This window comes from Seriola aureovittata, chromosome 2 (genome assembly GCF_021018895.1).
Source record: "Seriola aureovittata isolate HTS-2021-v1 ecotype China chromosome 2, ASM2101889v1, whole genome shotgun sequence".
NCBI lineage: Eukaryota > Metazoa > Chordata > Actinopteri > Carangiformes > Carangidae > Seriola > Seriola aureovittata.
Window position 1 is genome coordinate 1,501,733 of NC_079365.1, and position 25,831 is coordinate 1,527,563.

The window sequence follows — 25,831 nt, forward strand, 5'->3', positions numbered from 1 at the left end:
AAGGAAACGTTGTCACAAGCCTTAAAAAAAACAATATGAGCAGGGAGCCCTGAGCGTGTTGGGCCGGGCGCTCAGGAATCCAGGGTGATGCATGGAAATGAGTCGCTCAAGAAGCTGCCGAACACACAAATTCAAATGGAACAGCCGCGGCATTCACTCGCACCTCATTGAGATTCTTTTACAGAGTCAACCCCCGAGCCTTTCAGCGCCGAAAAACCTCATCAGAATGTCTTAGAGACAGCGGCGAGCAGCTTGTCCCTGGGATGTGCCTGCCCGCCTGCCTTGGCATGTCAAGGGCACGACGGGCCAGGAGAAGGTGCTTTGTAGCTGGGAGGGGAAGTGGTGGGGCTGCTGGGAATTGAGCGGAGAGAGAGATCTCATCGCTGATCTATTGTCAGACTCCACTCTCTGACCTCCATCCGTCCGTCCACCCCTCCGTCTATCTGGTCTATAGCTTGAGGGTGGGAGCTGTGAGGGGGAACCTCCGTCTCTCTTAGGTGGAGGAGGAGGAGGGTGGTGCAGGCCTGACCCCTCCAGACAGTTTTTATTTATTTCCTTTTTTAACTTTTATGTTGTGAGAAGCTGAAGAATACACTCTGTATATAACACATTAATATATCAGTCAGTATAACGTCAGTTTCCACAGACGTTTGAGGAAATTCAGTGTGTATGAAAACACATGATATGTCTCTACAGATTCACACAGAAGGCCTTTAAAACTATCAGAGCGTGTGCATTAAAATCACTTAACGTCCTGTTCCTATCTTACTGTCTTGTTTTCCTTTTTAACTTGTTCTTATTGGTTTTACCCGTCTTCATTTGTTATTACCTGCAACACTTGTCTGTTTTGATGCTGTAGCTGCAATAAGGACTGAACTGAGCTGAGGAGACAAGCCTGAGAGGAAGAAACAAAGCACTGGAACTGAACTGAACATGTTGACATTACACTCAAGTACAGAAGACACACAGACATCTCCAGATCACACTCGTGCACAGGTGGAGAGGCCTTGTGTGTGTGTGTGTGTGTGTGTGTGTGTGTGTGTGTGTGTGTATGAACAAACCTTACCTTTAATAGGAATGCTACAAGCTGAACCGATTGCACTTCATCATCATCGTCACTGATATTGAGAGCACTGTCGATACTTAGTTATGTTACTTAAAAGACAGAAACAATCATGATGTAATATTTCCATTGCACATAGTGACGGTGACTGTGCAGCCCTGCACTGACTGAACATGGCCTACGGATATGATTAACTTGTGAAATTCTGATGTAACTCTAATCAAACTGTAGAGATGAGACACACAGGAACTCTATATGGATCATTTTTTATTTCTAAAAACATCAGATGTGCTCGGAATTCAAACTTGGCCACAGAGTAAAAATGACCGAAAACACAAGAGAGTCCCAGAGCAAAATGAATTTCATTAGATATTCAGTCACATCGGCGATGTTTCTGCAATTTCTCTCATTGCAAGGGACTCAATGAAGACAATCTTAAATTATCGGGTACTGTCTGTTTCAACCTGTTATTGTTTAGATCTGTAAATATTCAGCTTTGAGGCAGTGGCAGTAATTCATGTGGAAGGATGGATGTGGTGATGGTGCAACAGAAATGAACACATGGACACTGTATTTGTTGTGTGTTTCTCTTTTCTCCCCTGTGTAATGCTGGTTGGAAACTGTTGTGTTTTTGTATTGTGGAATTATGAAAAATAATAAGACTTAAGTTATAAAAAAGATAGGCAATCATATCTAATGTCCATGCGTCATCAATCTCAAAATGTCACATGAGATAGATGACACTGTCTGTGGCAGCCATTTTGGGATTGGGAGACAGTATTGGATGCTATAACAACATGAGTAACTAGTTCTGGGTGTGCTGATTGATATCACAACAAAATCAAACATTAATAATATTTATTTTCTGCTGCTTATCCATCTCCCCACCAACGTTTTAGTCAGACGTGCTCAGGAAAACCTCGGCAGGAAGACGCCCAGCAGTGATCCTGTGCTCTCTCTGGATCTCTGAGCTCATCACCCTGCAGAGGAAACTCATTTCAGCTGCTTGTGTTTGTGTTCTCATTCTTTCAGTCACTACCCCGTGACTACAGGTGAGGTTTGGTGTGAAGACGGAATCTTCACCTTCTGCCTCAGCTCGCTCTTCACCATTGGCGAGGTCTGGTGAAGCCAACAGAACCACATAAAGAAGCCGGAGGATCCAATACCCAGTGACAACTGCTTTCACTTCTGGCTGAAAACATGGACACAGGTGCTCTGATACCTCATACTCCTGTAGTACCCCTTCACAAGACTCAACGAGGACGCGAGGCTGCTCCAAGTCTCCTGGATCTGAGGTTGGACAGCTTTGCCAGGCAGGCTGAGCAGGGCGATACCTGATAATTGGAACGTACCCTCCTGTGCCCTTTTTCTGACAATCAAAACTTTTAAAATGATTCCCACATCTTTGCGGGCGAGGCAAATTAACACACACACATAACACTGTCTGTTCAAATATGTAAATCTTTGTCTAGCTAATTAATGTGATCCTCTGATGCTGCAAACCAATGAGCCATTTTCTCCATCACACCGTGGCTGCACTCAGCTCTTCTCTAGTGGTTTTAAAGCAGCGAGCCATTGTTGGGTGGGATCAGTTCATTTGGGGATGTCAGTTGCTTCACTTAATCCATTTGACCTGACCTGACCCTGCTGGGAAACGTCCTCTCCTCCTTCACTTCAGGCCACCTTGTTAATGATGAACCACTCTGCTGGCTCACACAAAGACCCCCTCACACTGAGCTAAAAACTCTACATGGTGCTGCACACCAGGCTGACGAATCTAAAAGATGAGGATTCAATCTAACAAATACAGACAATTTCTTGCTTTTCCTTTAAACTGGATGCTAAATTCATACTGAATGCTAAAGCAGGACTGAAGTTGCACAACTGATTTGTTAGAGTTAACACGACCCATAGTAGTGTCTCCTGAAATAGTGGAAGGCGTACAGGACCTTGGTGGTCATGGTTACAATAATGAAAGACCGTGACTTGGTTAGGTTTAGGAAAAGATGGTTTAGGTTAGAATGAGTACTTCCTTAACATTTGACAATCTTTGTTGTAATGGTTACAATAACAACAGCGTGGTTAACTTTGTTGAACAATCATGGATAAAAAGAAACAACGTAAAGTGATTCACTGTGCTTCACACAGGAATAGAACACCGCTCTTCTGTGTCATATTCATCCATCCACCACAACCTCCCCCTCACCACAGACTGTAAATAAAGATGGATGTAGCCTCTGTGACGTCACCCACAGGTTTCTGAAGAGAAGTCTTGAAGCTCAGAGTGAGCTGCTCCACCGTCGCCATCTTGGCAGTGTCTTGGCATCTTGGCCCTCCTAATTCCTGGCTTACCCAAAAATGGGCAAAGAGGAGGGGCGCGTGTGGAACTGAGACTTTGGTGCATGCCGGCTTGTGGCAAGTATACACTCACCCCCCTGTCACTCAAGGAGGCCACGCCCTCAATTATACATAACTTGAATAAAAAAACTTTAATAAAATGTAAACATGTGAGTTATATAAACAGGTGTCATGAAGGAGGAAATTATCTCTAGAGACCAAAACTGTTTTTGTACCAGGCTGTAAACATGTTTATTTCTGCTGTAAAGTTGGACATTTTAACATGGGAGTCTATGGGGACTGACTCACTGTTGGAGCCAGACTCTAGTGGTCGTTAGAGGAACTGCAGTTTTTGGTTCTTCAGTGTTGGCTTCATGTTTCAGCCCTGTAGGTTGATGCTTGTTTCTGACGTGGACTTTGTCTCTCTTTATACTACTTCACCGCACTTTTCCCTCTGCTCCTGTCGTCATTACTACAACCACTAGATGTCGCCTAGTAACAAAACGTAACTATGGGTCATAATAACCTGCTGCACAGACGACCTCCGGGCTCGTTATTTACGGGACAGTCTCACATCACCGTTTATTAATGTTCGCTCAAAAGATTTTTTAATTTTTTATTCCACAGTATCTGTGCAGAGTGACTGTAGTATGGTATCCTGCATCGTTGTTGAATGTTGACATCGGATGAGCTCTTGTTCATCTACTTCTTAACACAGCATCATTAGTAATAGTCTTGGTGTACATGTTACAAGTCAAACTGATTTTGTGAGACAGCTGGTACATGTTCTCTTACCTTACCAAACCGTTTAGATCACTACTATACTTAAATATAAGCTTGTGCCCAAACCGTATCTTCTTCAATTTAACATGCGAAATAAGTGAATGTGATGTATTAGACCAAGCGGCACATGTGTGAGAAGAAGTGAGAAGAAGAAGTGAGAAGATTTTTTTTTTTGTAATGCTGCAATGCAGTAAGAAAGCCTAAACAAAAGGAGAGTGATTACCCGTGTGCTGCTTTTTCTTAATTAAGAAACCAATTTAAGTGTTTGCTTTGACTGGTTTGTGTGACAGTAAACTCATTAGAGTGTGATAAAGGACTTAATTAAGATTGAAACACAACACGCTGGTGCCATGTGTGGATGCATGCCAAGGCAGAATCAATATCAACAAAAGGCACAAGTGCACAAACACAAAATTCATACGTGTCCTTTCAGCTGCCCACTTAATCCGTCAGTTGATATGAATGGCACCACACTCTCTGACTTTACCGGGGCGACGTCCATGGAAGCACAATCAATACAGTGACTGAAGTGGAATTCAGCGAGCACAGATCCCCCCACCCGGCTTCTCTAAAAAGCAATAATGCAGCTCAACTATATTCAAGTTCAGCTAGGGAAGGATTTTCACATTAGCTCCAGAAAGATGGTTCTGTTTAAGTGCATGAAATCTGAAGGAGAAAAAAGTATTTTCTTTTATGCAGAGCTGGAGGAGAGCTGGGACGGATGTGATTACAGTTAGACCGGTGAAGTTAGGGGCTGTTAAAGAGGAAATGTTACACTTATGAGGCGCTGTGCCAGGCTACCTTAAGGCCAGTGTTGCTTCCTCTTAGTGTATGACATGAGGCCTTCTCTTTAATGTGAGACAACATGACAACAGTCAAGGCCTCTGTGAAGGGACAGACAAAGAGCTGGCAGCCCGGGCTCTTAAGTAGAGGTGACATGCCATGATCAAAGGAGAGACTCAGGACTCACGGGCTCGCACAGGGTCAGAGGGAAGCCTCGAACAGCGCCACCAGGCACGGCGCTCAGCCGCCGCTCCCGACTGTGAGACGTGAATTCAAACACCGAGAGAAAATGAAAAAAAAAATGTTACTCCTCAACAATGAAATGATGTCATTTGCAATTTAAATTGCATCAGCAGTTGATACAAACCTGTGATCCAAACAAATGCAACAGACTCAAAGTGTGAAATAACAGGCTGTAAAAACGCAGCATGCCAAAATATTTTCCCTCCTCCATTATTTCCCTCCCCCTTCACTCGCCCCTGCTACACCCACAGCATATCACTGAATGAAATGCAGCGTGCAATTACCCATTATCCAATCAACTGGAGTCGACACTTAACCATTTGCACGGCTTTGGGCTCAGCCAATTATCTGTCAGGGCTCTCAGTGGGCTCTCAATAGCCGAACCACGTTGCATAATCTTATGGCTCCAGATTCACCACCGGAGACTGAGGAGGGCTGGAGGAGAGCCGGGCTGCCGTCTGAGGGGTCATTGTCGTTATTGGTGGCTGGCAGAGCGAATCGAGGTCTGGTCACTGACAACAGCGGTGATTCAGGCTGCAGCACCCTGGGGCCTTGGCCATTAGAATACATAATGCAGGGCTAGTCATTTGGAAGGGCTCCAGATCGTGCTCTTCAAAACCCTTTTAGATAATTTGCTACATCACATCTTCATCATCCCCCTCCTCACCCTCCCACCCCCCGATCCTGTCACCCATGATTGGACACACAGCCCTAATGCTTCCCCCACTCCTTTCTTCCTTAAATCCTACCCTTGACCTCACAGCCCTTGCCCCCCCCCTCCGTCCTGCTCCTTCACCAAACCAGCACCCCGCCACCCAACCCTTATCACTCCAGACTGACCCAGTCAGTCAGCGCTGGCCGGTGGCTAGCTGACCCCCTGAGGGCCTTCACCGCTGTGGCCCCAGCTGAGGAGCCTGGGCAGCTGCCAACCACCAGCCACTTCAACCACGGCTGTCCGGATGACTGCGTTTGTCAAGCCGCCACTCCGCGTCAGCCCTGCGCGAGTCTGATCACCCACAATTAGGGGTTAAAGTGAAGGGGTGCCATCTCTGGTGGTGTAGAGAGAGAGGAGGTATAAGTGAGGGGGTGGGGGTCTTCATCCACCCGGGCAGTGGAAGGAGACCCCCACTCTGGTCTCCGGTTGACAGTTAGCGGGATGTTCCTCTCATTAATCCACTCTTACTGCAGCCGATGGCTCAGTTCTGGTCATTCACACGACTCCAGCTACATCAGCCAGATAAAATGCAGGATGTGTTGTTGTTGTGACCCCCTGTAACCTCATGAATGGAAGCAGTCACACTGTATAGGCTCATTGGCCAAACAGTAGTTGACAAAGCAGAAGCCTTCAAAAACAGCTGGAGTGCCGCAGACCAAGGTTAAGATATGAGGGAAAATCTTTAAAAAATCAGACAAATGTTTTACAGATATCAGTGTTTAATGTCAGTCAAAACAAACTCTTTTGAGAGTAGAATTTCAGTGGGATCATGTCGTGATATGATTATATTGTCATATATTGAAAAACCTGAAAACTGTGGAGAAACAGGATGACAGTGTCTCCATCTTGTGGCACATTCACCATTTTGATTGTTTTTTAATGTAATTTAGCAGCTCAAATTATAACATCGTAATAAATCTTTTTTTCATATCACGATTATGATTTCAACATATGCCATCCCAGTTTTTGACACTCTGTGATGGACATTACTGGTGATAGTTAAGATAATAGTTAAGATATTTAAGTAATGAGGGCAGTTCACATACAATTCATTCTTTTCTCATGTATTATTATGTTGCTGTTTTTATGCTAAAATAAAAAAAAAAACATAATGACAAACAGAAAACTCTAATTTTTAAAATTTCAAAGTATCTCCTCCACACAGGATCTCTGGAGCTCAGCATGGGCCTCCTTAATATATTCCATAGAGGTTTAGAGTCATATATGGAAAACTAAACCTCTGGCTCCCTCTAGTGATTTTGACACAACATTGCAAACAAGCACTTCAATGCAAAGCATTCAGAAACTCAGAAAAACATACAACAGACTCGTCTAACTGTCAGGATGGACACAGTGTGATGTTATCCTGCATGATCACCTGTTCTCTGTTCAACACGAAGGTGTCAGGCTTTAAATAAACATGCACAAAGTACATTTTCTTGACTACTGTACATAAGTATATTTTTCCAGTATTTGTACTTTACTTGAGTTTTTTATTTTTTATTTTTAAATATGTATTTTTAAAAGTAAGTCTCCCAGTACTTTAACTGACTTTGTCCACCTCTTTAAACATGTGGTTGTGTTATCGCTCTAGTGTAATGGGTGAAGGCTTCTGCCTTTCATGACAAAGGAGAGATGTTCATGGCCCACTATGGACAATGTAAGAGACTATCATTAAACTGAGAGTTAAGTCTTTTCTGCATTAATGATATTAAACATTTTAATGAAACATTTTGATTAAAGTTGTGTCAAAAAACATTAAAGTTTGTAATTCCATGTATTTTGTTATTGTTTAAACTTAAAAAAAAAATGTTCAAAAATGTTTGAAACATGTAAATGAAGAAGGAACTTGTAGAGAATGCTGTTAAGCTGTAACAAAAAAATGTAGTAAAATACTGAAATCAACGAATGTAACTGGGAATTATGAAGCTCTCTCCAGTCATATGACAATGCAGTTAAAATATGGTCCAAATGTACTTTGATCAACTCAGTGACCAAATGTGTGTTTTGTATACCAAAGGCTCCTGTTTCAAGGTTTCAGGCCACAACCTTTATTTAGACAAATTCACTTAATCAACATTATTCTCTTAATATTAATGGTGTGTTTATCAAATTTGAAATCAATTTGACTTATAAAAATGTCTGTTACACTGTAAACTGCTGAAACACGTGTTAAATAGTTAAATGACTCATAGTTAAGTTTTGTTGCTAGGCTAGTGAAACGTCTCATCTCACTGCGCTGCAGAACAGAGAGGTTCAGGTGATCCTTTGTTCCCACTATCATCAGGCTATACAACACCTCAGCCAAAGGAAGTGGACTAATCTAATTATTATTGTTTATTTATTATTAATCATTTTTATTATTATTATCAAGAATAAGCTAATGGACACATGGATTTCCCCTAGGGGATAAATTAAGTATCTATCTATCTATCTATCTATCTATCTATCTATCTATCTATGTATATATACAGTATATATATATATTGAACTGTTACGTGCCTCTGTGGTATAGTGTTTTTGTGTGTGTTGGTGTGCCCTGCTCTGCCCTCCCCTCTCCTCCAGCAGGTGATTCGGCCCGGCTGTCCCTGGTCCCCTATCAGGAACTAGGCCTTCAGAAGCTGCAGGAGGAGGCTTGGTCGGGGCGATCGTGCACCACTCGTGCTGGGGGAGAGAGCTGTGTGGAGCTGTGTCTTTACCGTGACAGTGATATTTTCCCTGTTGTGTCGTTGTTAGTTTGGTGATTACCCAGTGTGCTACTGACGGCTTTTTCTTATAGGTTTCAAAGTTTTCGTTATTGTGAATAAACAATTTCTGGGAATGGAACATAAACAAATGTTTATTATTGAATTTATATTGCACTAAAATCAAAAAACATATATTTTGTAAACTACAAGTTTGTCTTTCACTTTCCCTGCTTCACTGTTTCCACCTGTTTGTCTTCCACATTTCCCTTGACATTCAAACTTGTGCACACGCACACGCGCATTAGTCAAAAACCACACAAAAACCCATATAAACACCACATCAACTTTCACTTACATTACTATGTATCTATCTATAGCTTTCTATACTATAGATTCATTTTAGTACTCATGTTATTTATCTGCAGGAAGTGACGTGCATTTCCAAGCAATAAGAAAAAAGAAAGAGACTTTTTAGTTTGTGTTCCCACATTACACTTCAGAACAACTTCCCCTGAGATGACTGATGTTATTCTTCTTCTGTCCGCTCGGGTTATGACGAGGAGAGGAGACACGCAATCGAGGAGAAAATAATGTCTGTGGTTTGCTGTTACATTATGTTGCACTGTATCTTGTGAAGTTTTGCCTTGTTAATTTCAGCTCCATTAAAATTCACCTCATTACATTTCCCAGCATACATGCGTGTGATATTGTCACAATAGTGTAATTGAGTGGAGAAACTATAAATTTGCGGTTGTCATTCTTCACATGCTTAAGTTAATTACTGTTTTTAATATTGCTGTCAAGGGACTGATGTCCAGCACAGATGTTTCTACAGTTACAGAGATGTGACAGTATGACGACTGTTTGACAAGACCAATAAATCAAAGCTGCTCTTGACTCATTCCAGGACATTTACATCATTCTAAAATGGCAAACCTCTCTTTTCCATATTGCAAATGTTTTTTAACCTGCAATTTAAATCTCCTGTTAAATAAATTGAGGTTCTCACACTCAGTGTTATGCAACTGTGATTTACAACTACATATATTCAGTAGTTGGCTCTGAGCACATTTTAAGAATCCTTCTCACACCTGGATGCTCTATGGTTTAGTGTGATCATTCTTTACGTCGCCATTATGTGTAAAAGAATCACAATCCTTGAAACACCATTCCACAAGCAATGAGTGAAAACAAAGTTCAGTCAGTAATGGATGACAGGATGCAGGATGCAAACTAACAGGAGAAAAAAAAGGCTTTTTTTCTTCTTCATGTCATCTCTCTCTCAAGGCTCATTTCCTGTGGTGTGGAAATGCCAGGCTGCAAATCATGAGACACAGAGCATTTCTTAATATCTCTATTTTACTATACACAGTTTTACTTGTCAAAAATGTTAATACAATGGGTTATTTAAGTCAAATCAAAGCTTTATAAAGGGAGATCCCTACACAATTCAATTAGTAACTACAATCACCTCCTGGTGGTCGTCTGCCTCCTCCACTCAGACTAGTTCCAGGTTACCTCCCTGTTTATCCAGAGTCATAGAAAATATCAACCATTTGTGTGAAATATGGTCATAATAAATGTGAAGTCTTGAGTTATGGGTAAAAAGACATTTGACCTTTGACCAACAAATTCTAATCAGTTCTTCCTTGTTTGTGGCAAATTCGAAGAAGTTCTGTCAAAGCGTTACGGAGATTTCGTGTCCACGAGAATGTGACCGACATATGGACAGATGGACAACCCGAGAATGCCTCCACACCAGCGCATAAGAACATTCATTAGCACTGAACTCTGAGTTATTAGTAAATGCCCAATGACTTAAGCCTTTTTTATTCCTATATATGAGCCGGCGGCAATGGAGGCATATTGTTTTCAGGTTGTCTATCCGTCCCATTCTCATGTACACAAATTTGGCACAAACATTCCTTTGGACTCAAGGATGAACTGATTAGATGTTGGTGATCAGAAAACATTTCAAACAATGGCTAATAATTTCTATGGCTCTGGATAAACAGGGATGTAACCTGAAACTAGCAGACAACCACCAGGGTTTAAACTTTTCTCACTTTTGTGCCCCCCCCCCTTTTTTTTTTTTTTTCTTTGTAATACTACTGTCAGGACAATTTTGGGTTGAATTACCTTTAACAAATGGTTTGATGAATCTGACGCTGTGTGTAAAAGCATAAAGATGTGTGTGTAGGTGTGACGTCAGTGGCAATCTGTTCAGACCTTGTTGCTGCAGCACAAGAGGCATCACAGTCTGTACGGACTTAAAAAACATATCACACAAACCATTTCAGAAAATTACATCAAAACCCATATTTTATTTTATGTATAGCAATACCATTTACATATTAAATAACACTATAATAGAATGCTTTGATATAGCTTTCAACAAAAAAACAAAAGAAAAAGAAAGAACTCCATCCTGTAGTTCCTGTTACAAAAGAGGAAGGAACAGCCACCTTTCCTTTTCATAATGGGTCAACAGACAGGAAATTATCCAGAGAGCTGACAACAGAATCAGAGCCCCGAAAGGATGAGAACCAAAAACCTAAGCAGGTGACATCGTAACTTCACAATCACTGCCTGAACATTAACGGAGGATGTGAAGCTGGAAACTGGACTCTGATGATGTGGATGCAAAGACACCTGGTTTCCACAGGATCCACCACCAACAGCGACGCCATATACATGAGTCCAGGTGAGAGAGAAAAAACTGACAATGTTTGTGATCACAGATCAGACGTGTGTCATTTCGGAAACCTTTCTTTGCGGTAAAAGAAATATGTTTGAGTTACTAAATCATCAAGAGAAACGCTGAAAACGTGAGAGGTGAAAAGTTTCCTGTGACACAGTCGATACTGACACAGTTTCCAGAGGAGGTCCAGGTTTACAGAGGCAACGGAATACAGTATATGTACAGTTTTTATTGATAGTACAGCTGCGTGTGTGCACTTCACAGGCAACACAAAATACTTTTCATTCGGAACGATCACGATGATCAGAATGAAAATGGGGACAAGGAAAAATGGCAGTGACAATCTGAAGAGCCTGGTCACAACAGCATGACAAGCAGAATGTCAGAGGTCAGTTGATTTCACTCTAACCGTACAACGTGAGTCCATGCTGTGAGTCCACAGCAAACTGCCAGCACCAATAATAATAGGTGGAGACCCAGAGAGGTATGAAGGATTGTGATAACACATTAGCGGAAATCTGTGGGACACTGATCCACACAGGAGACGCAACATGGTCTGCAGGCTTGGACATCTGTCCATGAGCTGGGCCGGTGTCTCACAGAGCCGACACATTTAGATAAACAACTATACACTCTCACAGTCACACCTACCACAGCAAAGACAGAGTCACCACTTTATAATAGAGAGAAATATAGAAGCCATTTTTGTTTTTAGAAAAGTCAACAAAACCCAATTGTGAATGATCTGTGTTTCCACTGAGTGATATCCATTAATATCATTCCAATTAAACACGACAATGGATTTCCAGCAGACTGCCTCATGGTTGGAACTGGCTCCCTGCGGTCTGATACAGCAGGCGCCACGACTTGTGTTTCCCTTTCAATTTTTGTGAAATGAATTCGCGAATAGTCTGAAAAACCACCTCGTGAGAGTGCAGAATTTTTTTTGTAACATTTGAGAGTTTCTCGGGGTTCATGTGCGTCCATTACTCCTCTTTTAAGTTCACAATTTCAAATTGCACATTAATCAGATTAATGTGAGACGACAAGATGAAAACTACAGAAAGTCCGGCTGGCAGGTTTTTTTGAGTTGACCTTTTATTATCAGAGAGCTAACCAGCATCTTTGGCTGGATGAACACGTTATAAATGATCTCAGCAGACATGGTAGCTCATCAGTTTTTTGAGGACGCACAAATGAATTTTGCTCGGCCTCTTTCTGGTGTGACCAGGCAGTTTGGCAAAGTGGATTTACAAAAAGAAAAGAAAGAAAGAAAAAAACAAAGAAATCAATTGCTAGAAACAAACATGTTCTGTAGATGAAGAGTTTCTAATGTGGCCCCCATTTGAAAAGGAGATAAAACTACAAGATAAACAGAAATAGAAATATCTAATGCTCTTCTGTCTGCTCAGTTTATCTATTGATGCATCTGTGTCCCAATAATAATAACTGCAAGTAGGTTCAAACAAACTGATAGTGAAGTGAGACTTTGAATCGAGGACACTGGTAAAAAATACAGATACAGAGTGAGAGGGGAGGGGGGAGGGGGGGAGTGATGAGGCAGTCAGAGGAGAGAAAACTGAAGAAAAGAAAGAGAAAAGCTCACCAACATCTTTTTTCTGCACGAGGAGGATTCAAGTCTTTGGTAAAAGTTTCTAAAAAATAAAATACATTTGTCTCCTTTGCTGTTTTGCCATTTGACACATGTTCTGTTTTGTGCTGTGGAGGGAAAAAAAAAATCACAATTTGATTCAAAATGCAAAAACCACAAGTGTTCATCTCACACCAGCAATAACAGAGGTACAGAATATCATTTAAATCTAAAATTAGAACATCCTCATGTCAAAGAGTGTGTGTGTGTGTGTGTGTGTGTGTGTGTGTGTGTGTGCGTGTGTGTGTGTGAGGGGTTACTGCAGCTAAAGCAGGAAACGTGAGTCTCTGCTCTTTGCTTTTAGGCCACAAAACCACAAAAAATACATCTCTGGAGAAAAGTGAGTGAGGGATGTAAACTATCTACACAAGGCCTTGGGAGGTTGGTAGCAAGCGGTCACACATCTGACAGCGAGCACGGATCTTGAACAGGCCTCCACCTGTCTGTCTCTTCAAAATACAGTAGAATATGTAGTTGTTTTTTGTTTGTTGTTAGTCCAGTCACTTTACAACAGTTTAGAAATGATCTGTTCAGGTCTGTGCACAATCAGATCCGGTTAGAGCCCTGGGTTTTAATGACACGGTGGATGCTGCGTCTGTTACCTGTGTGTTGATGGCTGCTTAAATGTTAGATGCAAGTTAGTGAGGGGTTTAAAGGAAAAGGCTGATGACTTCTGTAAATGTTTTATTGCCAACAAGGCTTGGGCAACATCCAAAATGTAATATCTCGATACAGTCCAAGTCAAATACTGTGATATCTGATCTAATCACGGGGCCGTATTTTATATACTTCATGTTTCAGGTGTAAGCGATGCTGCCACTTGGGTCACTGAGGGTCAGACTTGGCAGCAGAGCAGACTGTGCAAAACATGTGGCGCATATTATGGTGGAAAATATTGCGATATTCAATATTATCATAGGCCCAAGCCTATTGCCAACAAATCTAATGAAATGACCAAACATGCATCCTAAGCCTGATATATATCTTAATGTGTACTACTACTTCTTCTTGTGTAGAAAACAGTGGGCTTGGACAGGAAGGGGAAATCTGAACATACAGCCAGAATAACACCTTCATTGTTGTGAAGAATTAAACGACATTAAGACAAATACAGGGGAACGTCCTTCCAGTGTGACAGAGCAGGGTTGGGCACTGGCAGAAGGTTTGTCATCAAATCCATTTTCAGATACTCTTGAAATCAAAAACCACTTTCATTAGCATATTTGACATGAAAAAAAGAAAAATGTAAATGTTCCTGCAAAGCGGAGTTTGAAGGTTTGAATATTTCCATTGTTATTTACCTGGGTTGGACTCGTTAGCACTGATTAGTGACGGGGGGGCATTAATGATGCTGCAGGAAATGCTTTCTCATTGTAAACTCTGTACATGGGAGCTGATAAAGGCAGTGAAGGCCTTGAAACCTCACACACAGCTGTTCTTACCCAACCCTACAGAGGTAAAAAACACATACGTGGTTCGAATTTACAAATTGAGGGAAATCTTATGGGGAAATATTTCTTGTCCGATTCTCATTGTCAAAGATGAATGACATATCATATGAAAGACTCTTAAAAGCAAAAAGATCTTTCTGTTTTTTTCACTGTTGAGACAAGACAGCGCAGATTGAATGAGTAAGACTTTGCAGATCTGGACTAGACTAACACTGAGAACCCAAAGACTGTTTCAAACCCTGTTTTATGTTTCTAAAACAAAAGCAATTTGTTGCATAGAGCTTGTTGTTGAGTCTGCTGTCTTCCTATAATGACACACACACATGGTTGTGTGAGTAAATGAAGGCTCAACACACAGGCCTTTGTGTTTGTAATCTGTGGCTTGTCTGTCAGAATGAATTCATGACTGTAAAAAAGAAAAAAATATGGGGAATGGCGTGAGGTTGCATCATCTGCTGTAGTTCGTCAGATGATTCAAACTGGTCTGAATCTTTATGTGTGTGCGTGTGTGTGCGTGTGTGTGCGTGTGTGTGTGTGAGATTAGATGACATAGCAGCATACGAGACCATAGAGGACTGAGGGAGTCCAGGTTGCCGTGAGAACTGGAGTCGTAAACTATTGGATGAGAGTTGGAAATCAACCGGCCTGCGGCAAGAGGCCACAAAAGACATGTACAAAAATCACAAAGTTATTATGATAAGGATATATTTATATATGTATACATACAGTATTTCCATATATTAAAAAGCATAATATGAATTATACAAAGAAATAATAATAAAAGTTCACAGTAGCAGTTGTTACACCACCTTAGGTTTTATAACATGGGTGTGACTCGCTAAGAAGAGAGACAGAGAGAGAGAGAGAGCAACGACAAAAAAAAGGCAAAAAAAAAAAAGAGAGAAAAAAGGTGGAGAGGAAATTACTTTTAGAAAACAAGTGCTACTTGTCTGTGGCAAGAGGTTCAAAGATCTTGGCTCTTGTGATAGATGAGTGGTAATATGAGTATTATAGATGAGCCGGGTGGAGGAGGTTATACTGAGCGGAAGTCGACCAGCGTTTTGTTACTGAGGCTGAGAGTTTGTGCCGGAGACAACGCGGTGCTGTAGGTGGCAGGCAGGCGGAACAATGTCCTTCACAGAAGCAGTTGGTTTAATAATGGTCAGAGCCGTGGAATGTCGAAAAAAAAAAAAAAATAAAAAAATCAGAGCTTGTGTAGAGAAAAGCCTGTGAGTCAGCTTTAGTATAGGCAGTAACATTGACGTTATATAGTGCAAACAAGAAAGAGACAGAAAAGTGTTTCTTGTTGCCCAGCGACGCTGCTGTGAAACTGAAAAATGCAGGTGCAAACCCTTCAGTAGGAGAACATTAAGACATAAAATGGCGAAAAAAAAATAAATATCAAAAACTTTTTATCAGTGTAAAAAAGTAATCAGGTTATTCATTTTAACCAAGAGTCTGGCAAAAAAGGCCTCAAAAAGTCTTGTCCCACAATAGTTCCTTCGCGTTTTACAAAGTTGCCCCCCCCCCCCCGCTTTGTGGGTTCAGGGACCTCGCAGGGTGTTTGGACCCACAGGACGGCCTCGGGTCAGCTCCGGGCCACCGACTGGCCTCTCTCACACCAACGACTCCATGCTCTCTGCCTGGGCACACTGGTTGGACATGGACACCGCGGTCCCGTTAATGTCCCGGGCCAGAAGTCCAGAGCTGTTCTCCTCGGTGCTGACGAGGCTGAGCAGAGCTTTGTAGAGGTACTGGTACTGGTCCTGTGGGACGGAGACAGAGAGGAGAACAGGTGAGGACAATACAGTGTAAAAATGTATTCACCCCAAGTGTTTCCTGTTTTGTTGCCTTACAACCTGGAATGAAAGAAATTGTTCTTGGGGGGTTTGTATCCTTTGATTTACACCACCTGTCTACCACAACTGAAGATGCAGAATTATTTTCATGTGAAACAAACAAAAAAATAAGACAAAAAACATGAGCGTGCATAACTATTCACCCCCCAAAGTCAATACTTTGTAGAGCTACCCTTTACAGCAATTAGAGCTGTAAGTCTCCTGGGGTGTGTCTCTATAAGCTTAGCACATGTAGCCACTGGGATTTTTGCCCATTCTTCAAAGCAACTTGGATGGGTTCCGCGAGTGTACAGCAATCTTCAAGTCATGCCACAGATTCTTGATCGGATTGAGGCCTGGACTTTGACTAAGCCATTCCAAGACATGTAAACCACTCGAGTGATGCTTCAGCAGTATGCAGTGTGCAGCAGTATGCTCCATCCCAGTCTCAAATCTCAAAGACTGAAACAGGTTTTCCTCAAGAATGTCCCTGTATTTAGCGACATCCATCATACCTTCAGTTCTAACCAGTTTCCCAGTGATGAAAACCATGCTGTTGTCAGGGTGATGAGAGGTGTTGGGTTTGAGTCAGACATAACGTTTTCCTTGGTGGCTAGTTCAACTTTAGTCTCATCTGACTAGAGTACCTTCTCCCACGTGTTTGGGGAGTCTCCCACATGCCTTTTGATGAACTCCAAACATGTTTTCTCTTTTTTTTTCTTTAAGCAATGGTTTTTTTTCTGGCCGCTCTTCCATAAAGCCCAGCTCTGTGCAGTGCACGGCTTAAAGTGGTCCCATTGACAGATACTCCAATCTCCAGCTCCTTCAGGGTGATGTTCGGTCTCTTTGCTGCCTCTCTGATTAACGCCCCTCTTGCCTGGTCTGTGGGTTTTGGTGGGCGACCCTTTCTTGGCAGGTTTGTTTGTTGTGGTGGAATCTTTTAATAATGGATTTAAGGGTGCTCTGTGGGATGTTCAAAGGTTGGGATATTCTTATCTGTCCTTCTCCACAACTTTGTCCCTGACCTGTTTAGAGAGCTCCTTGGTCTCCATGGTGTCGCTTGCTTACAGTAGTGGTGTTGCAGAATCTGAGGCCTTTCAGAACAGGTGTATATATGGTAAGATCATGTGACCCTTAGATTGCACACAGGTGGACTTTATTTAACTAATTATGTGGTGAGGTAGTTACTAAGGTAATTGTTAGGGGTTTCATAGCTACTTTTTATCTTTTAGAATTTTTTAAAACAAGTTCTTTTTTTCATTTCACTTCACTATTTCCTGTAGGTCCATGACATACAATCCAAATAAAAATCAATTTTAATTACAGGTTTTAAGGCAACAAAATAGGAAAAACACCAAGAAGGTGAATACTATATACAATACAATACAATACTAATACCATCATGCTTCATCTCCTATGAGCCGTGTCCTAGAGTTATACTGTAACTTAATAGCTCTGACGAATGTGGACATGAGCCATAATGTTTTACCTAGAACTGTTTTGTACCTGCCAGATGTTGTTATGTTGAGTAAATACATGATTGACTTTAACTCCTTTTGAACAAGAAGCCTATTTCTAACTCGGGCTGGTTAAGGAGTGGAGTACAGTGGGTGTCAGCTGAGTCGTGGTCGTCAGACTCACAATGTCAGTGAAGACTCCCGGCCTCATGAGGTTGATCATCTTGGCCACTTGATAGATATCAACAGCGCCCTCGCTCTCCAGCTGCTGAGACAGGGTAGTGAGGGCACACAACATGCCAGCTGACACTGCTCCCAACCTGACAACCACACACACACACACACACACACACACACACACACACACACACACACACACACAGGGTCTGGGGTTAACATTCATTTCCACAACAATGTCAGAAAAGTCTCCTCGAGCTCCTCCACTGCTTCGTCAACATAGCCTTGATTTTAAAGGTGCAGCAGTGAAGGGGCTGAAGACTGAAAAGTTAACTTTCTGTGGTTTTCAAAAACGAAAAAAAATCTATTTCCTGTGCACAGCTGACATTTTGGAAAAGGACTCACTGTAGCTACATTTAATGTCATCAAACAGCTTTCTTACTTTCTTATAACTTGGCCCTCACCCTCAGTACCCAGGTCATGGCCCTGTCAGCGGCTCCCCGGCTTGTACAGCTGCCGGTTTACTTCATCATAAATAGATTAAATCCTCTGGCTGCAGGAAAATCTCTCAGTACACTGATTAAAATTCCTGATTTGGAGCTATGTAGACCTCTGCTGTTGAGAAGTCCCTCTAGCAGCTCAGACAGGCAGTGAAGTCCCTCACGGATCAGGAATGTCGCCTCTGCCATCAAAAATTTATTAGCAAGTGCATCCACCTGAGGACGACAGCTCAGCCCCTGTGAGCCTCCCCGGGGGAACGCCGGGTCACCTTCACAATGTAAAGGGTCTCCTCCTCCATTAGCAGCCTTGTCAGGAGTGCAGCAGAAACCGCTGCTTACAACGCACGCCTGGCTGAATAATGAGCGCACAGACAAATAGGATAAGCCTCTAACTGACAACCTCTTAGGTGCTGTGAGACAGCTGCGCCATAGCAACCACATGAAGCGCTCATTTAGCTGCTTCTCTTCTCCTGACAAACAATCTTCATTATTCTAATGAATAAACATAAGCAGAGCTGCTCAAGTGTCGTTCAAGATCACTAGTTTGAGTCAATATGAAAGAGACTTTCATTCATTTTAATTGGCCAGTTTGTTGGGGTACCAGTTGTGGGGGTGGTGGTGGTGGTGGTGGTGGTGGTGGGGGGGGATGTAGGGACTGTCACTGGTTAGAATGAGGATGGAAGGAAAACAATCTGAACCTTTCCTCACTTTAATTTTGTGATTTCTCATTTTAACTGACAGTTTAAACCATGTTCATGTGATGTGGTGAAGAGCAAATAAGAAGTCAGACTCACTCATCGTGGACGATGGTTGGTCCGTCGCGGGTGGCCGCCTCCTCTTTAATGACATTGATGAGCTCGAAGGTGCTGCTGATGGGTGCATCAGGGTTCGGCCATTTGGGGCACTGAAAGTGACGAACCTCTAATACATAGTCATCCTGGTCGACAGACAGAGGGCGAGACAGGCAGAGAGACAGCAGAAGAGAGAACACTTAGATCCGGGGTTTGTGACATCAGCTTCACCAAAATAATGGTTTTCTATGTTTTCTGACAGGCCTGTGATTTGGTCAGGATAAAAATCACCAAAGAAATCTGATCTTTATTCCATTAACCTGCAAATCAAATGAAGATGTATGTGTGTTTCGTGCTTCCCAACAAACATGAGCCCAGTCGGCCAGATGATGGTGCTGTTGTAATTATGGCCCTAAGATGGACCATTAAAGATGCCACAATAGATTTCCCATTTTTAAGGTTTTCACCTCTCCTCCTAAATTGTAGGTCTGGTTACTACCACATTTTCTGTTGATCGTCAATGGACCAAGCTTATCAGAAGTTACATAAAGCTTGTTGATATTATCTTTAGTTTTCAAGATATTGACTAATAAACTTCACAAGGGGCGGAGCTTAGCAGAAAAATGAAAATAATTCATTAAAGATTTGTCCAGTCATCATAAATCTGGGTTCCTATCTTCAGGTCGTGTTTGGGAAAAGTTCTACAGCATTTTGCACCTGACCCACAGGGCGTGCCACAAATACCTAAAATGCGTTCCTCAAAACCCAGTGGACAGAGTCTTAGGTGTGCCATATACAGTGGGCGTGGCCAATCATATATTTGCTCATAACTCAAGATGCCTGTGAACAACCCTGATTTACTTCACTGGAGACATCCCGACACCTCTTGAACACACACACACAGTTTCATTCAAATCTGATGAATGGGGAACAAATGGTGGAACGTTGAGTGCACAATTATTGAAATGCTGCAGGCTTTGTGATGCCTGTGATTGATCGCAGTCCTTCTCTAAACACAATCAAACAAGCTGAAGTGACTTTGACCGGCTTCGTCGAGCCTGAAACCTGCTCGCCACTTTAATCTTAGCCAATTGAGCTGCTTTGTCCTGTTGAGTGCAAAAGGGCTTGAACCCCGAATCGCCACTTTGCCGCAATCAATCTGACAATGTTTTACAGCTCCCCTTCTCTCTCATGCACACACACAAACACACACACAGGCAGTAACCTGTGTAGCCTCGAGGATGAAGTCGTGGATGCTGATCTGCTCCTCGTTGGACAGACAGAGCTGGTCTTTACTGATGAGGGTGACAGTGAACACCTCGCAGTTCATGGCCTCCTCTTGACTGGGCCAATATACAAACTCATCCTCTGCCTGCAGAAGAGCACACACACAGGGTCGCTACTGTGGTTAGTCTTTCATTTAGTTAATTTAACAGTGTATAACAGGATACGTATTTTATGTTGTTGGAAATATATACCAGTAGGTAAAGAGGTTCACTCTCGGCTTGGACAATATCCAAAATGTAATATCTCGGTTCAGTAATTGTGATACCTGATTCTCAATATTGTCAAATATCGGCCAACCCAAATTCAGTCAACTCAACATTAGAGTGTATATGTAGCTCCTGCTTCATAAAAGTAGCACGTGATAGCGTGGGGATCACGTCTTTCTCTTTGTCTCTGATTCATGATACCTTAAACTTAAGCATAGGAGGCAGAAAACACACAGCACACACATATTCATCAAAGCACTATCCAATCGTCTGATTGGTCCCAGATTCATTTTACAGCAGGACATCGAGCCCGATCACACAGAGAGTCATAAAGAACTGTCTTTGGTGACAAAAGGAGACAAGGAGGTCTGGGTCCCACAGAGCCGTGATCTCAGCATCATGGAGTCAGTCTGGGATGACATGAATAGACAGAGACACGGAGGCAGGTTCTCCAAGACGCTGGAACAACCTACCTGCAAAAACTGTACAAGTGGACTGAGGAGAATTGTGCGAAAAAACAGAAAAACTATTCATAGCATTATTTTTAAGGCATCCTCACTTTATATCTGTCTGTGTGTGTGATAGTGTGTGTGTGTGTGTGTGTGTGTGTGTGTGTGTGTGTGTGTGTCTTACCAATCCGTGGTCGGCAGGCAACATAACAATAATTTGTGCATTGTGGTCCCAGATCATTCTCCAAAAGTCTTTTATGGTGTGAGGCAGAGGATGCTGGGTAATTATGAATTCATTACTCCGGTAGTAACCCTGTAGAAAAATGAATTAAAATAGAAAACAACAGGTCATTTACACGATTTACATCACATGGGTTTGGTTGCATTGTGGGAATTGTAGGATCCTGTTTTTGCAGCGTGGCCTGTACTACAGGCGAAAGTTCAGAATGTCTCGGCATCTGCTGCTTCGATTATGACCCATCTTTTCTAAAACAGTCTCTCACAAGACCCTCAAACTTATGGAAGCACAATACAAATGCTGGCGTACCATTTTTAAGGCACAGTCCCTGATTTTGTAGCAGCTCTCCAGATTCCTCCCCCTGGACTGTACATGGTGTTCTGAAACTTTACCCTGAGCTGTGCTGAGTCAAAATGTCAACACTGAGCTGATTTTGGCATCAACCCCATTAAAATCAGGGAGTGTATGTTTAAACACACAGTCAGTGATGCGGTGTGTGTTTTGAATTGATGTAACCTGCTCTGAGTCATAACACCAGGGAGAGAGAGAGAGCGAGCGTGGAAAGATCAATGATTGACAGAAGAAGTGGAAGCACTGACCATGATGTAAGAGGCGTTAATGTAATCGGTGCCTTTGATCCCGGGCAGAGGTGCTAGGCCAACCCTCGCTCGCTCCGCTGTTCACGGTTAGACAGAGGGAGTGAGAGAGGGAGGGAGAGAGGGAGGGGAGGGGGGTGGAGAGGGAACAAGAGTAGCCATTTACTTCTTGATTAGAACAGAGCAATCACACTGAGAGGCAACTCTGCACAATCCTTCAAGCTTTTGCTGTTACTGCTTGAGTGAAGGCAGTTCTTGGTAATTCCTGGCTGCTGATTCAGAGAAATGTGGACTAGACAGTGACTGTCAACAGGCTGTGTAACAGATGAAGTCAATAGGCAGCAGCTGAATGATGATCCTGACAACCTATAGACAATAGAGTAATCCATGTCAATGTGGAAGATGGTGCAGACATAAACATTCACATTTCTGAAACTCATAGAAACACAACATTTAGGGTAATCTGATTAGATTACTTTTATTTTGTGAATCAATGTTACATTTTGTACATTTTAACACAGACATTTTGTTAGGAAAAGGTTTTAGTCCTGGTTGAGTTAAAGAGGACTTGGTCTGTTGGGATAAAATTTTGTAAAAAGTTTTATTATTGCAAATTTAAGATAAGATAATTAAAGACTATCTTGTCTTGTCTTGTTTTGTCTTACCCATTCCTTTTTTAGTGTAATGTGGGAATTTAAAGGTTGGTGCTTGTTCAGTTCGAGGAGCTGCATTGCTTGAAAAGGACTGGCTGAAGGTACAAGCATTGCTTGATGGCAGCTGTGTTTTATTTTCTTTAAAATATGAACCTACAGTGTCGTATGACCTTTGACCCAGGCCAGGCATACCACATTTGAATATTGGTCAAACTGTTAAATAGACACATGCATCTCTCACTGTACTGCCCCCTACTGGCCAACACGTTTTAAGCTAATTCAGAGTCACTATCAGCTGCTGTGTGTCGAGCTTCCACAACTGATGGAGCTTTCAGTTCTCAGTAAAAAAAATGTATTGGTGCCGAACAGTACAAAAATAATTGTACTTGTTTACTTGTGTTATTATTCCCTGCTGTTTGGTCCTGAACACAGTTTCACTTCAAATTCAACAGGTTTTTACACAAGTGTAACACTTACATGGCACCACAGAGGAATTTCGATTTTTCTCTTTGTTGCACTCCTTCTGAGCATTGAAGCAATCCATGAATCTGGCATTACACTGTGTTACCAGCTGAAACGCAGAAGAAGAAGAGAGTGAGGGTGTTACACTTTAAACAACAGACCAACTAATCACAGACAAGGAAGTTGAGATTTTGGGTAAAATGCGTTTTTCGTTTTAAACAGACTCATCAGAGAAGGTGAATATTGATTTGATCTCTGTGTGTTCCTCAGTGAAATTACCTTTACCTGAACCCAAATTTACTTAGGCTTGCAAGGCGGCAGGAATTCTCACAAGTGAGAATCCATCTTGCCAGGCTCATCAGTGTCCTAAGAGGAAGGAACTGCTGGCAGCTACAAAGAGCTGCAAGGATGATGTATTTTTGTAGTCCAACCCTGAGGTTATAATCACCCTGGTTCCCTCCAAGAAAGCCTATGGGATTTTTCCATTGTCTTTTGCATCATTACAGAACATAAACAACAGTTAATGATCCTGACAGGTTTTGTTCAGCAGGATCATCTTCCCTAAAGGACACCAGTTGATGATGCTTGAAGCCTGAATTCAATCAGCAGAAGTAAAAAGCTAATGTTAGCTACACCACGGTCACATGACTTCAACATCACCACCACTAAACTTCAACTTGTAGTTTGATTTAGCTCTGACCTGGATAACTAAGACCTAACCTAACCCAAAACACACATACAGAAACTATTTTCAATGGGGAAACAGAATTCAACAAGACCTTCCATGTTCAGCCTATGTTAACACAGAGACTGGAAGCAGAGGGAAACTGTTGGCCTCCACCAAAATAAGAGGAATAAACCTTACAACAGCTTCAAAAATATCTTGTTTATATTACCTTTTTAGCTACAGTGTCTTTGTTGTTGCTGACTTTGATGCCTGAGCTAACTGCTCAAGCTGCAATGCCTTCTTTCCTATTTCTACATGTGTTTAATAGACACATAGAAAATGCAAAGAAACAAAAAAAGACAGTAGATGATACTTTGCCTTGTTAGAGCTATGTCAGCTGCTCCCTTTTGTTTTCTAGTGTTTGTGCTAAGCTTAGCTAAACGTGTGGAACCAACTAGGTACTATCTACAGATAGATGAAACTGATATCGATATTCATATCTAGAAGAACACACAGTAAGCAAACATGTACTTCCCTTAAATTCAATAACTGTGCTTTAGTTCAGGAAAATGTGTACTGTAAAATATCAAAATCTACTTCATTTTCAAAATGTATCTTTTCTTAAGGGCAGAGACGGCTGGACCTATAGGGCTGAATTTTACAGTACAATGTACAAAAAAAACCCTTGCATTTCACCCATACTGTTGTGTTTGTGAGTCATTAACCCTTTGATTCAACAGTTTCAGCAAATATAAATAAGTCTTACATAATAAGACCTGAAGATAAACAGAAAGCAACTCACCACAGAAAATCCCCAGCTAAGAACAGAAACACACAGAAACCCAAACCGGCTCAGAGAGGTTGCGAAATAACCACAAAGACCAGAGGAAAAACAATAGCGAGCTAAAACAATGACTGAATTCAGCAGCTCTAACCTTGTCATGGAGCCATTAATACATCACCATAACAAACAAAGCTATTGTTCTGCACACACGCTCCATCTACTCCAGACTTTGGACTCGATTACGGCACATGTGCTGGAATAACAGGAACCAAATACTCTCCTGTTGACTTACATCCAGCCGTCATCACAACCAACACAAACCAAGGCTGGATGATGAGGAAATCTGACAGACTAAGCAGGACAACGTTTACTTCAGGACAAATTTATCAATATACTGTATATCCATATTATTATCTACTTTATTACTATTAATTCAAGAGGAAATCTGCTGATTTTTTTTTACTGGAAGAGTTTCTTATGAAAAAATCCAGTCCTAGTCTGAGTCATCTGAAAAGTATCTTGCAAACCCAAGTCTAATCCCATTTTTATTCTAATTATTTATATCTCACTCAATATGTGTTTTTCTTATTCATTTTAACGTATTGTATATGAAACCGACCAGAAGTTGATGCTGAATACAAAAATATTTTACACATCACATCACGAAGCCTTCGCCGCCTTGATCTTAAAATGCTGAGGACAAAAGATTCACAGATGAGCCAAGACAGCGTGATCAAAGATGCTCTATAACAAACATGAGCCATTACAAGCAGTGCCAATGGTATGAAACTATGTACACTTCCTGTCTCCTGAGTGGGCGTGGTCAGCTGTTATGAAATGTAACAGTTGCAGTACAGCTAATATTAATAGGTAATGTATTAAATGTTCCTGTTATTACAGCCTTCTGCAGTGCAAAGCTTCGACATTTCTAACACTAACTGACGGACTATGGCTTGTCCATGTCAAAACAATAAAACACCAGATACAGTACAAATCTGAGCCTTATTGTGCGGCGCGTGCTAGTTTAATACCTGATCAACCCAGCAAAAGGTCCTATCAAAGACAGGTCTCGGACAAAGGTCATTTTTTCCTGAGGTGCTGGTCTGAAAAATATCATTTTTAGTTTCCGAATGTGAGGAAAACCTGTGGTTTGTGAGAAACTGGTCCAGTAGTTACTTGGAGACTATTGGGCAAAATAATCGTAATCTGTGATCACGTTCACTTCTCCCACTGGAGTGAACAGACTCAGGACCTGTCGCAAGTCAGTAGCGTAACAAGAGATACGGGAAGTTCGTACTTTGGTCACGTGTTA

General features: G+C 41.8%; 1 protein-coding gene across 4 annotated transcripts in view; it reads right to left on the reverse strand.

Annotated features, from left to right (window-relative positions):
- Positions 1-10,915: 10,915 nt before the first annotated feature.
- Positions 10,916-25,831, reverse strand: part of LOC130181342 (receptor-type tyrosine-protein phosphatase gamma-like) — a 446,467-nt gene continuing 431,551 nt past the window's right edge. For all 4 annotated transcript variants that reach the window (XM_056395482.1, XM_056395472.1, XM_056395500.1 and 1 more), the window contains 7 exons: positions 23,084-23,177; positions 21,957-22,033; positions 21,304-21,432; positions 20,403-20,549; positions 19,181-19,323; positions 17,894-18,029; positions 10,916-16,180 (listed from right to left, as the gene is read on the reverse strand). In XM_056395482.1, coding sequence (XP_056251457.1) covers positions 16,031-16,180; positions 17,894-18,029; positions 19,181-19,323; positions 20,403-20,549; positions 21,304-21,432; positions 21,957-22,033; positions 23,084-23,177 — 876 coding nt within the window. In that variant the 3' untranslated portion in view covers positions 10,916-16,030. The remainder of the gene's footprint in view (positions 16,181-17,893; positions 18,030-19,180; positions 19,324-20,402; positions 20,550-21,303; positions 21,433-21,956; positions 22,034-23,083; positions 23,178-25,831) is intronic.